The 19,255-nt window shown below is 34.6% G+C and overlaps 4 protein-coding genes across 4 annotated transcripts; 2 read left to right on the top strand and 2 right to left on the bottom strand.

Annotated features, from left to right (window-relative positions):
* The first annotated feature begins 3,673 nt into the window (after positions 1-3,673).
* On the top strand, positions 3,674-5,805 carry LOC17894085. Its single transcript, XM_006302572.2, has 6 exons — positions 3,674-3,911; positions 4,008-4,086; positions 4,280-4,875; positions 4,963-5,128; positions 5,219-5,287; positions 5,386-5,805. The coding sequence occupies exons 1-5, from the start codon at positions 3,906-3,908 to the stop codon at positions 5,236-5,238; spliced, it is 867 nt and encodes a 288-aa protein (XP_006302634.1). The 5' UTR covers positions 3,674-3,905; the 3' UTR covers positions 5,239-5,287; positions 5,386-5,805.
* Positions 5,806-6,502: 697 nt separating this feature from the next.
* LOC17894772 (transmembrane protein 87A) lies at positions 6,503-8,944 on the top strand. The gene is made up of 4 exons (XM_006300386.2): positions 6,503-6,830; positions 7,092-8,106; positions 8,214-8,350; positions 8,507-8,944. The coding sequence occupies exons 1-4, from the start codon at positions 6,625-6,627 to the stop codon at positions 8,688-8,690; spliced, it is 1,542 nt and encodes a 513-aa protein (XP_006300448.1). The 5' UTR covers positions 6,503-6,624; the 3' UTR covers positions 8,691-8,944.
* Positions 8,945-9,025: 81 nt separating this feature from the next.
* Positions 9,026-11,289, bottom strand: LOC17894917 (exocyst complex component EXO70A1). Its single transcript, XM_006300766.2, has one exon. The coding sequence runs from the start codon at positions 11,175-11,177 to the stop codon at positions 9,288-9,290; it is 1,890 nt and encodes a 629-aa protein (XP_006300828.2). The 5' UTR covers positions 11,178-11,289; the 3' UTR covers positions 9,026-9,287.
* Positions 11,290-13,301: 2,012 nt separating this feature from the next.
* LOC17895402 (pollen receptor-like kinase 3) lies at positions 13,302-15,353 on the bottom strand. Its single transcript, XM_006301567.1, has 2 exons — positions 14,457-15,353; positions 13,302-14,339 (listed from the first exon to the last, which is right to left on the bottom strand). Exons 1-2 carry the CDS (start codon positions 15,351-15,353, stop codon positions 13,302-13,304), a joined length of 1,935 nt encoding a protein of 644 aa, XP_006301629.1.
* Between the last annotated feature and the right edge of the window lie 3,902 nt (positions 15,354-19,255).

Genomic DNA, 19,255 nt, shown 5'->3' with positions numbered 1-19,255 from the left:
TAATCAATCTTCCTTTACTCCATGCTTCTTCCTTTGTTAATTGTTCTTTCTTCTGAGAAATTTCAGTTCTTCCTCTAAAAAAACTTCAAATCTTCTTCCTCAAAAAAAACTCTTGCTTTGAAGTATCTTTGTCCTTCTTCACTGTAAGAATTTCTTAAGTATGAAAACCAATAAACACACAATGAGAAAAAGAAGAAGAAGAAAGGGTTTAGAAGATGAACTTATCGATATGATTTTTTAGAAATGTAAACCTATATATAAATTGATTCACCTGGAGTTGTATGGTTGGAAAGAAAAACTTCTTTGAAAATTCTCAGAGAAGAGTTTTTGTCGTATGATGATTTTCATATTTTTTGTTTGTGTTTTGTGAAATGGAGAGAAAAGTTTTAGAAAATATTTATACATAAAAGGAGTTCTAAAGATCGTGGGTTAGTTGGTGATATTTTGATTTTTTATTTTATTTTTAATAAAACAGTTTATCAAACATAATTGAAGAAAATAATAAATAAAAGATGAGGACTTTAGAGAAAAAGTAAAAATCATTTTTTGACATTTAAAATATAGAACACAATCGTAAATTAAATTATTATGAAAACAAAAAAATATTTCGAAAAGTAATATTTTAAATAAAATTATATCATCTTAATTTATGAATTTTTTTCTAATTACCTCGTTTTTCTAAAAATATATGTAATTTATTGATGCTATTAATATAATTTATTTTAGCATCACTTTTTTATGGTGTTAATTTTGTATCATTTAAAAAATCGATTTTATCAAAAAAATACATACATCAATTATCTAAATGATGTAAATATGTATTTTACATCAATTTCTTTTAAAGTGATACAATCTACTAGAAATTGAATCAGTTTTAAATAATTGATGAAAATTAGTTAATATTAGCATCAGTAATGTAATTGATGTTAAATTATTTATATTTGCTTCACTTATTAAAAGGTAATTTAAAATAAGATCACTTAAATTTGTGATACAATTTAAGTGATACAATATAGTCATTTTTTTGTAGTGGTATTTGATTATCGTGCAATGTTTCTAGTATTTATACGTATACAGTTTGAGGATGAATATACAAAAAGTATGGTACGATTCTCTTGGGATGTTGTGCATATATAATAGATCACCTCTTTGGCTACTGGCTAGCTAGAGCAATGTCAACCTGACTCCGATTCTTTTGGGAAAAGGGTTGCATATTTGGACTCTTTTTAGCTTTATGATACGTTTTCCTCGAACCATTTCTTTGTTCTTTTTTTCTCTCTTGTAAGAATTTGTAGGGTTTTTTTTCTTACAATAGTAACTATACAAACTGTAAAATATTTAGTAAAGTCTAAGACTGATCAATTTTGAAGAAAAAAAAAATAGTTGACTAAAGTAAAAGAAAATACACTTAACTAGGTATAATTTACAAGTCGTACTTTTTTTTGAAATATCAAATATCTAAACATAAGTAATTTGTTCTCTTAATAGTATTTTTTTTTTGTTTTTTGTTTTAATTATACGTAAATAATCCATGCTAATACATAATTTAATACATGTTGTTATCTTACGATATCATTTATATAGAAATATAATAGCATATTTGTTCATCACTTAACACACTGAGATGTTAATTTTAAATTTTATTTCTTTTCCATATTTCATTATTGATTTCACCTATAATAATTCGTTTTTTATATATAAGTAATTCACCTATAATCATTCGTTATATATATACTCTTACTAAACAATTCATATTTCAACATTTTTTTTTTAACACTCACAATTCATATTTCAACATTCTATGTTTTTTTTTCTTAACATAAAATAATTCGAATTTTTTTTTTCTTTCCAAAAGTGATATTTTCTAACATTCTCTTTTCTATTATTTTTCACATTTGTTTTTTATTTCGTCAAATACATTTTCTAATATTTGGAAAAACGCAATTAAAAGTAAGTTGGAATAAAAAGACAAGTGGACAAGGCAAGGGCAGGCACGACGTGGCGAATGTCGATTGGACCTGAGTTCACGTGATTGGGAGTGGTGTCAGGTGTGGTGGGCTCATCTCTCCGACGATAAAGCGACTCTGCTTTTTTTTTTGCTTTCCTATTGTCTCTTTCTTTTTTTCTCTTCTCTTCTAATTATAAAGTAATAACGAGAAACCATGAAATTATGATTGAAAGAGCATTTTGTAACTTAACTCACTAATGGCTATTTTTAATCCACTATCAAACGATCAATCACTCATGTGACTGATAAAGTTATACCAAATCCTCATGGCTCTTTCCATAATTGTGTAGGTTTCAATCAAATCTACTAATATTTGTCACAATAATCAATTCGCCTGCCATATACTATATTTCTATTTTAAATTCACTGAATGAGGTAGTACTTCATTTCAGTCAATTTAACTCGACGTCTTTTAAACCTAAAATATAATCTTAACGCAAGTATCAATACAAAATATAAACGACGCATCTTTTTTATTAAAAGACCCATACACATTATAGTATCGCCAACAGTTTATGTGTGGTCAAACCATTACATCAAAGTCGATAAATGTTAGATGTGCACAAACTTGGTTGATAGAAAAACAAAAGAATTTACGTGGCCATTATAACATCCGGGAACTAGGATAAATTTCACATGGCTTTGTAATACGAACGTGGCACCATGCAACGTGTGATATATCGATGATTAGATCAAAATGCGTTACACGCCCACAACATATGTATTCAATTATTTGATGTAAAATATTATAGATAAATTGTATAGCTAGATGGGTAAGGGGACAATGGCATGAGTTTCCTTCGTGGGGTTTGATTGCTTTTTACAAAATTTCTCTCTTTCTTTCTGTCTCTTTCCATCTTAGATTTTTCTGAAATGCTCTAGAATTCGATCTTAGCCTTACAATTCGATCTTGGCCTTACAATGATATTTTACACATATTGTATAGTTTTTGCTATAAGAATTACTTGTGGATCAGAACTTTGAACTGCAACTTTTTTTTTTCAATAATACGTTTCACATTAAAAGGGTCACAAATTATACAACGACTTCATAAACATTTTTTGACGTTTGATTTGTACGGCATGACATTTGAAAGCTTTTTTGATAACTTTTTTCCTCATATCCTTTTCAATCTACCACATATATAATTCATTACATTTTTTTTTTTATAAATTCTTAGCATCTTACAATGACAAATCAAGAAATCAATTAAAAATGAAAATTTCCACGAAAATCACACACATAAATTATCAAAATGTGTAGAAGCATCTTCATCTTCGTGTCAGTGTGGTAACCATTCAATAACGAGTCAAATGGTTTCTAGGGATTCAATATCATTTTTCATATCCTTTTATAGATAGTCGAAAAAATGGTAAAATGAGACTATTTGATGAAACGAAGTGCCGTTTATATGAATCGTGATCAAAGCCGTGACGTTCTCTCCGATACACAAATAATATTTTATAATACTCAACGTTAATTAATTAATTAAGCTACAATACAAATTAAATACGCACAAAAGAATGTTTCTTTGGACCTCGATCGTTTGCATGGGGACATGTGCGTCAATATGAGTCGTACGTCGTGAGTGAGCTGTATATATGTATGAACTATAAAGAGGAGTGTGAGTAAAGGTTCTTTATCTCTGAACACAAGTTTACCAAACCAACCAACTCCGAGATTTATCTTACTCTTTTTTGTATTTTTCCTCTTCCTTGTTTGCTTTCTCTATTGAAGAAGTGAATCTGGACGATTAAGGCCGTCAAATTTTGGAACTTGAACCATCAAATTTATCAAAATATTTGGTTCTTTGAATCTCTACTTGTATTTAAAGCTTCTTGATTCACCATAAACCCGATTATTCCATTTCCATTTTTTTCTTCTGTGTCATTAAGACATGAAGGTTCGTTTAATCACTCCTATGAGTCTTGTTCTTATTTTCAAAAATAGTGTAGCATGATAACTCATAAATGGTATTCTTTTTGTCTTTTTTTATCAGTTCTTCGGGTGGATGCAAAACAAGCTACATGGGAAACAAGGGAATACTCATAGACCAAGCATATCCTCTGCTTCTTCTCGTAAGTTCAAGATTACACTAATTAACTAGATTGAAGATTCTATTGTCTACTTCTTTGTCGAGAACAAAAATTTTGATTACCAAAGTTGCTGTCTACTTGGGACATGTGCAAAGCAAAAAATACTCCTCCCAACATTCTCCTTTCCATTGATTGGCTCCGATCTCATAGTTTTCTTTTGTTTTCTGTTAACAAGATCAACCGAGAGAGGAGTTTAGCGATTGGCCTCACGGGTTACTAGCGATCGGAACATTCGGTAACAAAGAGCATACACCACAAAAACTTGATCAAGAAGTGATTCAAGAAGAGACGGTTTCTAACACGCACGTGGAAGAACAAGCACAAGATAGAGATCAAGATCTTTCTTATTCCTCCGACGATCTAGAAGAAGATTTCACTCCTGAGGAAGTCGGGAAACTACAAAAGGAGCTGACGAAGCTATTGACGAGGAGGAGCAAGAAGAGGAATTCTGACGTGAACAGAGAATTGGCAAATCTTCCTTTGGATAGATTCTTGAATTGTCCTTCGAGTCTTGAGGTCGATAGAAGAATCAGCAACGCGCTTTGTTCCGATGAGAAGGAAGAAGACATTGAGCGTACGATCAGTGTTATCTTAGGAAGATGCAAAGCCATTTCGACAGAGAGCAAGAACAAGACGAAGAAGAGTACGAGAGACTTGAGCAAAACCTCTGTTTCTCATCTCCTCAAGAAGATGTTTGTATGTGCAGAAGGTTTCTCCCCAGTACCTAACCCTAGCTTGAGAGACACGTTTCAAGAATCTAGAATGGAGAAGGTACTGCTCGCTAATTAAAGTTCACAACACATAACTTCCAGAATAAAACTTATACATGACATTGATTATTAACACTGTATAATACAGTTGCTGAGAACGATGCTACACAAGAAGATTAACACTCAACCTTCCTCGAAGCAAACATCAACGATTAAAAACTTGCAAGAGAAGCAACAACTTTCTTTGAAGAATGAGGAAGAAGAAGGGAGAAGTAGTAGCGACGGCGGTAAATGGGTCAAAACAGATTCTGATTGTGAGTTTTCAGATCTTTTGGTTTGTTATAAAATAAATCAAAATAGAAAAAAATACATGAACTGATTCGATTATTTTTCTTCTTGTGCAGTCATTGTTCTTGAGATCTGAATATATTGATCCACATTTGCCTTATTCATGTTCTTACAAGAAAGTACAGGTAAATAATTAACCTGATCAATAAAAAATGTTTCATTTTCAGTTGCATTTTGCCTATAATATTGAATCTGATATTAGATATTATGTTTTGTTTCTCAGATATATATAGAGAATCTTTCAATGACATCAAGACAAAGAAATGATCGATCAATCAATTTCATTTTCTTTCTGATGAAAGTTTTTGGGTAATCTGCAAGATCCCATGAATCCCTTTTTTTGCATGGTTGGATCTTAAAAACCAAACATGTTTTGGGAACTTAAACATCAGACAGTACATGAAGATATTTATATGCATGCATACATGTGTGTGTATATGTAAAGATAGATATATATATATATACACATACATGTATGTATGTATTTTCAGGTGGATAACCTTGGTTTATAGAGACATACTTCCTCTTTCTTTTTTTCTTTTTTTTTTCAGTCATTTTTACATGTTTTGTTTTCTTTTTCTTTTTTTACTTATTGTAACACAAAACTATTCAGATTAATAAAACTTTTGTCTTAGCCTTGTAATTTTTGTTATCATTTTGTAATCTTTTCTAGGAATGTCACTAAACTTTTCGATATTCATAAAGAATCTGTGAATAGTATATTATAAGAGCAAAACATAGAAAATAAAGACTAAATTGGGGTATTATATGAACTAATTTTGATGTAATTAAATTTTATGTGAGAGATTTGAATCAAGATATTGAAAATGAAAGTTTTTCACAACAACTATGTATAACTTTCTCATTCAAAATAAATAAAAAAAAAATCATAAACAATACCCTTGTTAGGAGGATTAGACTGGATCTCAAGTCTTCAATATATTATTTTACACTGTTGATACAAATTTTGTTATTTTTTGGAATAACAATATACGAGTTACCTGATTCAAACTCAGATGGTGTTACAACCCTAACAATATACACAATTTTTATGTTTGTTCATTCCTGATCTCAACAAATAAAATCTACACATGACAGTTTGGTGCTACAATAGTAACAATACATAAATTACTTTCTCTCAGACAAAAAAAAAAAAAAAAAATAGTAAGATCCAGTCTGGAGTCTGGACCATATATCACAATATAATTAATGGGCTCACGAAGGCCCATAAAAATTTCAGGAACTAAAATACTAGACCCTCTAAGTGGTGTGGAGGCTTCACTAGTCCAACTACACTTAACATAGTAGAAGTAGAACCTTCAAACATCTGGAGAACGATCAAGGAGCAACCTTTACCAGCCGTCCGATCAACCGACTGATTTGACACATCTGAGCTCTCCTCACTGACTTCTTCAGTCATCAGTTCTCTTCCTTCAGATCTCTGCAAGAAATTGGGTTTACAATGTTGCTCCAACTTCGTCTTCTGCTTCTGCTATGTCTAACGTCATCTTTGAAAGTCCAAGCGTCGGTGCATGAGTATCGAAGCGAGAGATTCATGTCCAAAGGCAACGCCTTTGTGTTCCATGGTGGCAGTGAAGGCATCTACTCCTCTTCTCCTTCCGATAACTTCACTTCCGACTCCGACTCCGATTCCGTTTCCTTTATCCGGTAATTTAACAGTCAAAGTTTCTTCTTTTAATTCAACTTAGGATCTGATTTGTTAATCACTGAATTCATTAAAGGGCAATGAATGCTCTTCAATTGGGTCACTATTAGTTGCAAAATTGTTACTTGGCGGTTTGGATCTTATAGTTTCAAGCTGATTCAGTTCTTTGAGTAACTCCTTTAGCTGTGTTCTCCTGTTATAAGTTTGATACTCTGTGTTTGTTTTGTGTGAGCCTTAACTTCACGGTGAAATGCTATTGACAGGTTTGAGAAGATAAAGTTTCAGAGACCTAAGGAAGTATCTAACAGATCCTCATTACCTATCCACGCTGTGGTATTTGAGGTAGAGGACCGGGAAAACATTGGAGGATCAGCTTATGGTGGGCAAAGAGCTGTGTGCTGCACATCTGATCTGGCCAAACTTGGTGTTTGCTCTCACGGAGATGTCATTTACCGTCCTTCTGCTAAAGATTCTGGTTGGCCACAAGTGTTTGGTGTTTCGTTGCCTGAGAATGAGTTGTCTGTTACGCTGCCAACAAGATCGATCCAGGTCACTAAGACCGGGATGTACAACCTCTACTTCATTCATTGTGATTCTGATCTCAAGGATTTGGTTGTTGAAGGGAAAACTATTTGGAAAAATCCTACAGGATATCTACCCGGTAGAATGGCTCCGTTGATGTACTTTTACGGGTTCATGTCGCTTGCTTTTGTGTTGCTTGGCATCTTCTGGTTCTCGCAGTGTGCTAGATTCTGGAGAGAAGTGCTTCCGTTGCAGAATTGCTTAACTCTGGTGATAACCCTGGGAATGTGTGAGATGGCACTTTGGTATTTCGACTATGCTGAATTCAATGAGACCGGGGTCAGACCAACCGTGATCACCATCTGGGCAGTCACTTTTGGTTCCATCAAGCGTACAAGTGCTCGCATTATCATCTTGATGGTTTCAATGGGCTATGGTGTTGTGAGGCCTACGCTCGGGGGCTTTACATCAAAGGTTATCATGCTCGGTGTCACCTTCTTTGTTGCGTCTGAAATTCTTGAGCTGATGGAAAATGTAGGTGCTGTCAGCGATCTCTCTGGGAAAGCTCGTCTGTTTTTTGTTCTTCCTGTTGCAATATTGGATGCTTTCTTTATCATATGGATATTCAAATCCCTCTCTGCTACGTTCAAGAAGCTTCAGACCAGAAGGTTGTTGGTCAAGTTGGATATATACAGAAAGTTCACAAATGCTTTGGCTGTAGCCATTTTGGTTTCCTTGGGTTGGATTTGCTACGAGGTAAATTAACAAACAAATGGCTTTAATCTCAATAGCGAAAAAAGCATTGGCTTGTTCGAATTCAAAATCAGAATAAGTTTTTTTCTAATGCTTTTTGTCATTGGCAGCTTTATTTCAAGTCGAAGGATGTTTACAACGAACATTGGCAAAACGCTTGGATCATCCCGGCCTTCTGGCAACTTCTCTCCTTTTCTCTCCTAATTGTTATCTGTTCTCTCTGGGCTCCATCTCAGAACTCGACTAGGTAACGCCGTATCCAAGAAGAACATTTGAAAATTCAATATGAAGTTTGATGTTGGTCGGTTGTTACCAATAGTAACTGAGCGCAAATGTGAATGAAACTGCAGCTTAGCAAATAGAACCATGTCTAATCGTTTTTACCCTCCTTATCTTCATATAGGTACGCCTTCTCTGGTTCTTCAGGAGATACAAGCGCGGAGTTTGAGAAGGACGATTACACACTAACCCTCATTAAACCATCTCCAATTACTTCTCAAGAAGTCAAGAACCTCTCAGAAACCAGACCTTCACAAGACGACGAAGGAGAAGTAGAAAAAGACTTGGAGGAAGATAAAAGAGAGTAAAGTAGTGTAGACAGTAGTCACAACCATCGCTTTTGATACTTCTTTCTCTTTATCAACACCTCAATTTTTCTACATGTATTCTTTTTGATCACGTGAGTTTAGTTTGTACAATACAAAGGTTAAGAGACTTAATCAGTCTTTGTCTTCGGTGTTGTAGTGTTAGTTTGTGTGCGCTGTTTTTGTCACAATGTAATGTCTGAATCTCGTTATCCTATGTTGCAACATACATTTAAAGTTAGTTTTTCTTTCTTGTATCTCCTATGCGTTGGTCTATGACAACACGGCTATTAAGCTTAAAAACGGATATGACATTGACACCATACAACTTGATCATATGAACAAATGAACAAAAAAAGATTTTAAGCTATGAATTTGGCAAGCATACCAAACAGATACATTAAAAGTTCATACAACATTACAACTCATGAATCTGAAATTTTTTAAATCAAAGTTGTATCATCAATCCTTCTTTCTTTCTTGCTCGGTTTTTGGCTCTCCCGCAAAGAACCCGAATTGCGCGAAAAGAATACAAAGAATCTGTCTCAGTGAAAAAAAAACTCTAAAACTTCAGCAGAAAAAAATAAATACTTATCTCTCTCACTCGGATCGTCTTCTGAGATGCTGAGTTGCAGAATACCCCTCGAACAAGTCAAGAACCTCGGTCTCTAGATCTTCGACTGAGATCTTAATGTAATTCTCCGGGTGTTTCCCGCTCTCTATATGACTCCTGAACCTCCCAAGAAACGATCTGTAAGCCGGACTAAGCTTCTCCAATATCGAGATCTTCAACTCTTCCCTCAGCTGAGAATCTGGAACCAACCATTGTGATTGAACTCTATGAACTTCCTCAAACAAAGCATTAAAAGATTTAAACCTCTCTCTCAACGCACTTCTCGAAACACCTGATGAGAAACTTCCTTTTGTATGCAATCCTTCATCTCTTAAGCAATACAAGACTTTGACCCAAGCAGCTCTTTGGTAATATGTCGCAGCTTGCCTAAACTTACCCGTTAGCTTTCTCAAGTAAAGATCTCCTATCATTTCCCGTAGCTCCGGAGACCCTTTTATCTTCTGGACAATGTAGTGTGCGTTGTTCATGATAAAGAGATGCGATAAAGCTGCGTTTTTGTAGTACTTTGATTTGCCTTCAAGATTGAATTGCAAAATCACTATGATCCAAATCAGATGTAGTGCTAATGGACCTTTGTTGCTCTCTAACTCGGAGAAATCAAAATCAGGCGTGTTTGAATCCGTAGAGTTTCTTGATGGTTTTGACATGATGAGATCGATTAAAGTTGGTCTATACTCTGAGATCAAGCTAATGTAGTTCATCACGTACCTCGTCAACGGATGTATCGTACCTCCGGGAACAGGAACTCTAGAAGGTTCACGAAGAACGGCGTTTTCAAATTCCGATAATATCCCTCTCGCCGCTTCCGCCAACCTCGACAGTATCTCCGCCGCCTGAACCCTAATCGAATCAGAAGATTTCAGATCGAAGACTGATTCAATATCCGGCAAAAGCTCAATCAAAGCGTCGTGGAGATCAAGGATCTTGAAAAGCTTCTCCGGCGATCTCCTGCTGATACTAATCGCCTCGGCGAAATTAAAAAGCTGAATCGCCGGACCTTTGACTGTTTCCATGAAACAAGCCTCGTGTATGTTAACAGCTCCGACGCTTTCGAAAACATGCTCACAGAGCAATTTCTCGCTCGCGAACACGACTCTCACACAGATCTTAGCAGCTCGGATCCAACGGCGAATCTTCTGCTCAAGCGCTTCCCAGTTCAGCCTCTGAACATCTCCGATGCTAAGTTTCTCGATCCCTAACCGCCGGAAACTCGAATCAACGGCGGATTTGCGAACACTACCGTAAACTTGAATACACTCACGGAGATAACCAGCTGAGACCATACGGCGAGCAATCCAGCTGAGATGAACGACGGATTCAATCGGAATCAGCTCGATCTCGCGTATACTACTAGTAGATCTACTGTAACTACCTCTTCCGGTTGGTAAACGAACCGCCGCTGAACCGGTACTAGCACTCGAACCGGATCGTTTCAGAAGATCCGTTTCTTCTTCCTCCTGCTCATCGTCTTCGTTACTGTTACCATTATTACTACTGCTTCCGTCTTCGTCAACCTCAAGCTGAGAGGAAGAAGAAGAAGACAACATTAGAGAATCGGAGTTGATCGGAGAGCTATGAGAGACGAGAATGTTCCTGAACTCGTCTTCGAGACGAGCCATGGCGATCTGGATAGCTGAGTTAGCTCGGTTCTCGATATCTCCGCCGGAAGAAACGAACTTTTGGATTTCGTCGACGGCGTTGAGGTAAAGCTTAACTTCTAGCGGATCGTTGAAGATCATCTTCTCTCTAGCTTCTTCGGAAGCTGTGGCGTCCCATCGGATGATAACTTTCTCAGCTGATTCGAAACCGGAAACAGAACAGTCTTCGAGCCCGTCGACGCCGTGAGTTTGGTCCATTGTTTCATGCGAGTGATGATGATAGCAAAACACAGAGAAGAAGAACACAAAAAAAAAGTGCAACAATGGAAAGAGTTCTTCTTTCTTATGATGGAGACTTGAAACGAAACTTAAAAAAAGCAACAGAGTATAAGCTTTAAGAAAAAAAAAAAAAAGTTAATACGTCCAAAGTTTTTATTTTTATTTTTGAAGATGCTTTTTAACAGCTCTTAACCGTCATGGGAAGCGCCTTTTTCAAGTTAAATCCAACGTTTTCATCTATAGATTCTTCACCAACAAAAAAAAAATTAAACAAATTATATTATGATTGAAAATTAATAATTTGATAATTAATTATTAAATCTAATTTACAATTGATAATTAATTACTAAAAAATACATTTTTTTATTCTGTCTTTTTCGTGATATATCTTATTTTTAGGTATTTAGATCATCCTTAATGCAAGTATTTTAGGAATATAAAAAAAATTATAAGATATTTTCCTTTACCCTAAAATTTGCAAAGGAAAATATCTTATAATTTTTTTATGTATTAAAAATCGTTTATTGGTTTATGTTACCATTCCAATTTTTTTTTTATTGATTTGGTTAAACTTTGTTGAAAACAAATTTTAAAAAAAAAATAAAGGGGAGAAAATAAAATGTGTTGTTAAATACTAGTACTCCAAAAAGAATCATATGAAGAAGGTAGTAAGTCAACTATTCGACTGCTGCAATGGGCCGACATTCACGTGCTTGCACCCGATTTCCCATGCATTATGCCTTTTTTAAAGATTCACGGTGACACATTTTAAAAAATATACTTTCACAACACAATTTGTTAACGTTAATGGCTAATGCTATTAATTTCCTTTTTAATGATAAACTAAATTTTATTTCCATCTTATAGGTGGGATGTAATATAAGATCATTTATATCATAAATTATTGTTTTGTTTGTCGAACAAATGATATTAATGTTGAGCTAGTCGTTTTTTTGTTAAATTACAGTGGGAAACATTTATTAATGATCTTTTATACTTAAATTATTGATACGGGACAGTCTAGAAACATGAAGTCAGTTTTACATTACACGAGAAAAAATAATGTTGCACGAGTGGTGCTCTGCTGGATTTAGCCAGTTATACATTATTATTTAAGACTTATTAAAAAAAAAAAACAATACGAGTACAAGTTCAATTCGATGACGTTTTTATAAAGATAACACAAAAATGGTGTCCTAACCTAATAAATAAATCCAATGTAATGTGAACAGCTCATCTTATGCAAAACATTTATTGGGTTAGCAAATGTCATTAGATGTGTCCAATTTAATAATCATCACGATCTTTCAAGACAACCCAAAAAAAACTTTATACGAGTTGTTATACTTTGATTTGATGTTTGAGAGAATTCACTAAATACATGAATTTTTTTGTCCTGGTTCAGTGAGCATAGATAGATATCTTATTAATATCATTTAATAAGATAATCATAGTAACACAATACTATAATTTATTCGTACTCGTATAATTTCTTGTTCCTAGAATATGAGTGATGATTAATAATCAAATGCAGTGATGGGTCTTTTGTTGTCTGCTTAACTTAGATGTCTCTATAAATCCTCGCCATCATTTCCATGATAGACAAAGATAAAATAAAAAGCAATAATAATTTCTCACGATTCGTTAATCTACAGCTGTGTTTAGCTGTCAATACAATTCAGTTTTATCATATTTTTCTTTTCTTCATCACGTACGTATATTACAAACACGTGATATGGCCATATCATTGGTTCGTAATTCGATACTTCCATTGATTACTTAATCGCTAAATGTTGTGTGTTTCAATACTAATTAAAGTTTACAAGTTGTAATAAAAAAACAGCAAATCGCTAATGGTGTGTGTTAATATTACTTACCAAAGGTTACAACAGGTGGTAACAAAACAAGATTACAATCTGATAACTAATCTATTCTCAAAACGTTCAAACACACTTCTTTAGTTCTTTTGTTTACAAGTAGCCTTAAGTTGATGATACTTTAATCATATACAAATTTAGAGAGAATCGAATTAAAAACAAAAAAAAGCATAGTTTAAAAAAAAAAAAAAACAAAATTGGTGAATCTGCATGCATGAATGTGAAGCTAAGTTTCTATGGTGATGAAGTCGTCGTTAGAATCTTCAATCGTTAGTTCATCGATGACTTCGGTCATATTTGGTCGCTGATCTGGATCTTCTCCGGTACATCTGACACCGATCCTTAAAACGTTCTCAATCTCTTCCTCCATGATCTTATCATCAGCGGCAGCGTTAACCACCGTCGGATGAAGTAGATCCATCCAACCACCTTGTTCCATGGCGGAGCCAATCCACTCCACCAAATTCGTACCACCGGCTCTATCCAAACCGGCGTATTGAGACGGGAACTTTCCTGTCAAGATCTCAAGAACCACCACTCCGAAACTGAACACGTCGGATTTCGCCGAGAGTGTTCCTCTACGTTCCGCTTCTGGAGATTTATACGCCACGAGAGACTGAGATAGTGCGTCGGCATTGATCAGTCTTTGGAGTCCGAATTCGGAGACTAGAGGCTCGCCGTCTTCGGCAAGAAATATATTACTTGATTTTAGGTTTCCATGTGGTAGGTTCAGAAAACCTAATTCTCTATGGAGATACCACATTCCTCTAGCTACTCCTTGAATGATTTTGAGTCTCGATGGCCAATCTAATCCTTCACTGTGATCGCCGTGTAATCGGTGAAGCAAACTCAAATTAGGGACGAATTCGAACACTAGTAGTTTCTCGTCCCGTCGGAAATGGTAAGCAAGAGGTGTTAATACATTCCTGTGTCGCAAGGTTCCCAAGTTCGTAATTTCCTTGTCGAACACGTCAACACTCACTTGATTCATCACCGTCACACGCTTCACCACCACCGTGATGCCGTTTGAAAGCACCGCTTTGTATGCAGATCCCACGCCTCCGTTGCTGCTAGGACGGCTGCTTCCACCTCCGGGATTGTTGAGCACGTGAGCTGCTGCCTTCATCAAGTCAGTTAAACCAAAAACACCCTTTTCTTTGTTCACCATAACCAGCTCTGCTGCAACCGTTGATTTATTCGTCAATTCGCCCGAGCGACTACCCTTACTATGCCTCGAGCTACTCTTCGATTCATCAACAGTTATCTGACTCAATCATATCAAGAAGTTGTTTTTTTGTTTGTTAGTTTTGTTATATTAAAAAAAAAACACACTCTGTTTTAATGTTTTAAAGCTATGAAGTTTCGTGTAATGGAATTTAACCTGAATTTGTTGGTCATCAGCACTGTCTTGTTCAGAGGTACGAAGTGCCTTCTTCCTACGTCTCTTCTTCTTTTTCTTCCTGAAAGCTAAGGAGATAAGAACAACGAGAAGAAGAACTCCTAATGTCCCGAATGCTAGAAAGTATTTGCTCTTATTTGCATCTTTTAGTGTTCCGTCTATTGTAACCGACGCAGTCGCATTTCTTGGTTGTGGGCAGGCAGTTGCTAGCTTCGCACCGCAAAGACGAGAATTCCCTTCAAAAAACTTGGCCTCGAATTTAGACAAACCGCGAGGTATTTCTCCGGTTAGTTTGTTGTTTGAGAGATCGACATCATTTAAAGTTGTCTGTGTGAAATTCGGTATAGTACCGATGAATTGATTGTTCTCGAGGCGTAACTCCATTAGATTTGGCAATGCGGTAGCCAATGAGATAGGAATGAGACCAGAGAACTCGTTGTTTGACAGCCACGCTTTCTTTAGCGACACCATCGTTGTGAAATAGTCAGAAGGAATGTTACCAGAAAAGCGATTACCCGATATGTAAATTGATTTCAGAGCGGTTAATCGGTTAAACTCGGGTATGTTACCGGAGAAAGAGTTGTTCATTATGCTTATGGTTCGTAAAGAAGGTAGGTCTTCTAAAGGAGCGACATCGATGTTTCCTGATAGACCCATCTGTTCGATTTGAAGACCAAAGACAGAGTTTTTGTTGCAGAGTAATCCGACCCATCGGTTGCTTTCTCCACAAGGCTCTGAATCTATTGTCCAAGAATCAAGAGACTTGGTGTTGGTTAATGACTTCTTGAAGTTCAACAATGATTCTGTTTCTGTTATCGAATTTGCGGATAGTGCTGTTAGAGATAGCACGAACGGCCAGATTAGCCAGGCCACGGCCATTTACTTAACCGGAGCTAGGCCACCGTGAGTTTCAAGAAACTCTTCTTCTTCTTCTTTTTTTTTTGGTTAATCAAAGTGTTTTTTTTTTTGTTTGGTTGATTAGATTTACTAAAATTTTGTATCCCTTGTCTTGTTTCTCGCTCTGTCTCTGTTTTCTCTGTCTTTTCTTTTTTTTCTTTGTCATATGTGATCCATTGGATGAGAGGAACTTAGGAGCTTATGGCGCGAATGTTCGTTGAAAGAGTCAAGATTGAGATAAGCAAAAGCCAATATAAAGTATGCATTATTTGTAGAAGCCCATATGGCTTACTGGTGTTGATTCCTTTTTGTTTCCAAGCCCATACTCGGACAAATTTGATTTTTTATTTCTGTAAATAATTATTTAAACATATAGAAGTGTCTTAGAACACAAGTAAAAAGTTTTATGTACTTATGCATGATTAAGCAAGGAATACTCAAACACTACTTGTGTTCTGCTGGATTGAGCGAGTTATACAATTGACACAAATACTATTTACACTGGAATATACCAAGTAAAAGTATATATACTTATCCTCTCCTCTTGATCATATGAACAAATTCTCTTTCATTTGGATGTCACTATCTTATGTTAGTCAGTAGATGAAGGGTATGTGGGTAAACAATTTAATATGTGTATTTTCATCTCCTATTTCTTGTGTGTAACGGTTTTGCTAAGGTTCAAGCTTTTTAGGTCTTCCAAATTTGTAACACTTTTAACTCTTCATCTAATCAGGATATTTACTTGCTTAGCAAAAAAAAAAACAAAAATCTAAAGGATGTATAAAAATATAACTTACTAAGATCTGGAAGGTTGATTAGAATTGCAGTTGGATTAGGACATATACAGTAGCTAGTTTCTCTCCCATTTGCATTTTGCGATTTTCATGTAATATATGTTAACAAACAAACAAAAAGTCTATCGTGTTCATCTCACCTTCTCATCCTCCATTCTATATAACTTTTATCAAGGAAGGAGGATGATAAAAAAGAATCCAATGCTAAAACTTTAATTAAAGAACGTAATGGCTAGCTTGAAGATAATGCAGATAAACAAAGAAGCCAAGGAAAGCAATGAAGGCGACGGGACATCGATAATCTATGGCCAAATCCGTTGTACAATCAATTCTCAATTTATATATTTATTTTCTTTGTAAGAAAATCATATATCTCATATTAAAACCATGCATTAATGGATTTGCAAATCTATAATCCAATGCGATAAAAACATGTAATCAAATTTAATTACATGTTAAATAACTGTGTCGTACATATATAGTAATTAACTTCTAACATACAGTATATATATATTAAAAACATTTCTAAAACAAATTGACCTACCAAATATAATCATAACAGTTTGACTGAATTAGTGTCGCGTTGCATTATTATCAGATTTCAATTTCGAATAATATATATCGCTAGAAAAAATGTTATTTTTGATCCATATGCAATGCATGCATACTTGTTAACATGTAATTGTCTTTAGGCACATATGTTATCGTCATACTACAAGAGGAGCATGTGAAGAAACTGCAATTGTTTGGTGTACGTTCACATCCAAAGGTATCTGTCGGTGTCGAAGAAACCCATTTGTTGTAGTCATTGTTATACATTTGTAGCGGCCCTATACGTACATTCGTTAACCGTAATTTTTAAACGCAAATGTTATGCTTAGTGGACACACACACACACACACACACACGTCAATGCAGATGAGTGTTTGTATAATCTTCGAAAATTGTCATATGAAAGCATTAAATTATATAATATACAATTTGCAGTTGAGTTGAGGAAAATGCCATAACTAATTACAACAATGTAGGTTTTTATTTTGGGTCGACCTACGAAATATATTAGATTTTCAAATAACTGAACCAGTTTATATATATGAAAAAAAAAATAATTATGTCTGACTTACTAAGCCAAACAGTCGACTGAAGTATCTAAAGTATGAGAACTGAGAAAGAAAAGAAATTGGAAACTATGAGTCAATAGCTTCAAGAAAAAGTAAAAAAAAAAAAACTCCACGACATCTAGATTATGTCCATATACAGTATATATAGTTAGTCTCAAACTCTTTGATATATGTAATTTGTAGTTGATACACTCAATTGTGTAAGGGGAGAGTTTTGTTAAACATGAGTGGGGACTGATGAAAGGGTTTCACCATTAGTGTCGTAGTCTCAGTAGAATCTTCTCACGATCTTGAATTTCGCAAATTCAAAGCTGTTGGAATAGGACATTCCCTTATTATTGGATATATTCAAATATGTGATCGAAACCTTCAAAGTTCAAACAATGTAGATAATCTTCATGTGATTTTTTTCTTTCTATTTTTTTTGTTGAGAGATGACAATGGATTTTATAAAAGCACAACTAAAAATATAAAACCATATATAGATATATATATATATATATATATATATATATATATATATATATATTAGACTCAAGTTGTTGTTCAACTGTTGAAAGATAATATATGGAAGAAGAGTCTACAAAGTTCAGAGTATTATGTACTCGTCTTGCAAGTTGGGCTGAATAATTCAAACAACAACAATGATGTTTTACCCCTTGGCGCCATCGTCTACGACATTTGTTTTAAAAATTCTTTATTGGTGTCTCTTTGGCATTGAATCTTATTCAAAGAATATTCAACCCCCCTCCTCGACCTTTGCTAAACAAAGAAGTTAAGAATTAATCATTGTATTTCTAATAATTTATTAGCACAAAACAAATTTCATCATGGGACATCGATTACTTTTTTAAACGTATTTTATACAAAGGAAAATATAAATCATTTGCAAAAAAATATTATTTTATTAAAGTTTAAAACACCAACAAATATCAAAATTTATCCGAAAACGAAATTAATGAATTCATAGAATTTCAAAAATAATAATCCCTAACCAAAAATACAGAAACCGAAAACAAAAAAGTTATTAATTCTTCTTTTTTGGTTAAAAGATATAAAAGGTATTAATATTCCAAGTACGAAAATACGTAAAACGGTAAAAATCAAAATCTCTCCCAAAATAAAACCAAAAATTCATAGAATCTCAGAAATAACAATTACAAACCGAAAGAACAAAAACAAGAACTACAAAGTATGACAAATTCTTTCGTTTTTTTTTTTCAATTTAAAAAAGGTCACCAAAACATTTCCAAAGAAAGATAGACAACAACATACTTAGCACAAAAAGTAAACAATATCTTGTCCTTTAAGTAAAGAAGAGAAAGAGAGAAAAACGCAAATCACGCATGTATTAAGGTTGGTACCGCTAAGATTTCGACACATGTTGACATCCTAAATGTAACATAACTATACTTCACGTGTCCTATAAACTTTGTCGGGGATAAGTATTCTTCTCCCATCCATCCATGCATTATGATGATTCCATTCACAAGTTCTACTGTTTGCCCCACTTATTTGTTGAAGAGTCGTATTATTTATTTAGCCATCAGCCGACGCAAGACTACAACTACGTTAGACTTATGGTTCTTTAAAACACCCTCGACTACGCTCTCTAATAACGGATGTGCCACCACCAAACAAACGAGTACGAATCCCGCAATTACTAGCCAGCAGTAACTCTCGGTCCCCCGACGATTTTTCTTTCTTTCCCAAACCAAAAAAAAAATTGATTAATGTCTTCCAATAACGTCGCCTTCGACTCTATTACCCTTTTTTTTTCTAGTTTCTTCTTTTATTCTTCTTTTAACAAACATATCCAACGGCTTGCGCAAGGAAAACGTGCACGAACTTTGTAACAAAACGTTGGTTAGATTCTTGGATTACTCTTTCTTATGTTGTCTTTTCATTCACTCCGTGACATATTTCTAACGACATGTAGGCACTTAATAGCCCTGTACTTTATTTA

Source organism: Capsella rubella, unplaced genomic scaffold (genome assembly GCF_000375325.1).
Source record: "Capsella rubella cultivar Monte Gargano unplaced genomic scaffold, Caprub1_0 scaffold_2, whole genome shotgun sequence".
Classification (NCBI taxonomy): Eukaryota; Viridiplantae; Streptophyta; class Magnoliopsida; order Brassicales; family Brassicaceae; genus Capsella; species Capsella rubella.
The sequence above is the reverse complement of the archived record's forward strand: the minus strand, read 5'-3'. Positions and strand labels throughout refer to the sequence as shown.

Bases quoted from the DNA above. Each gene is read 5' to 3' on its own strand.
- LOC17894085 (XM_006302572.2), top strand. The intron at 4,087-4,279 runs GTAAGTTCAAGA...TCTGTTAACAAG, and splicing joins CATATCCTCTGCTTCTTCTC to ATCAACCGAGAGAGGAGTTT. The intron at 5,129-5,218 runs GTGAGTTTTCAG...CTTCTTGTGCAG, and splicing joins GGTCAAAACAGATTCTGATT to TCATTGTTCTTGAGATCTGA.
- LOC17895402 (XM_006301567.1), bottom strand. From the start codon at position 15,353: ATGGCCGTGGCCTGGCTAATCTGGCCGTTCGTGCTATCTCTAACAGCA. The intron at 14,340-14,456 runs GTTAAATTCCAT...TGATTGAGTCAG, and splicing joins CTGATGACCAACAAATTCAG to ATAACTGTTGATGAATCGAA.
- LOC17894772 (XM_006300386.2), top strand. From the start codon at position 6,625: ATGTTGCTCCAACTTCGTCTTCTGCTTCTGCTATGTCTAACGTCATCT. The intron at 6,831-7,091 runs GTAATTTAACAG...TGCTATTGACAG, and splicing joins GATTCCGTTTCCTTTATCCG to GTTTGAGAAGATAAAGTTTC. The intron at 8,351-8,506 runs GTAACGCCGTAT...ATCTTCATATAG, and splicing joins CCATCTCAGAACTCGACTAG to GTACGCCTTCTCTGGTTCTT.
- LOC17894917 (XM_006300766.2), bottom strand. From the start codon at position 11,177: ATGGACCAAACTCACGGCGTCGACGGGCTCGAAGACTGTTCTGTTTCC.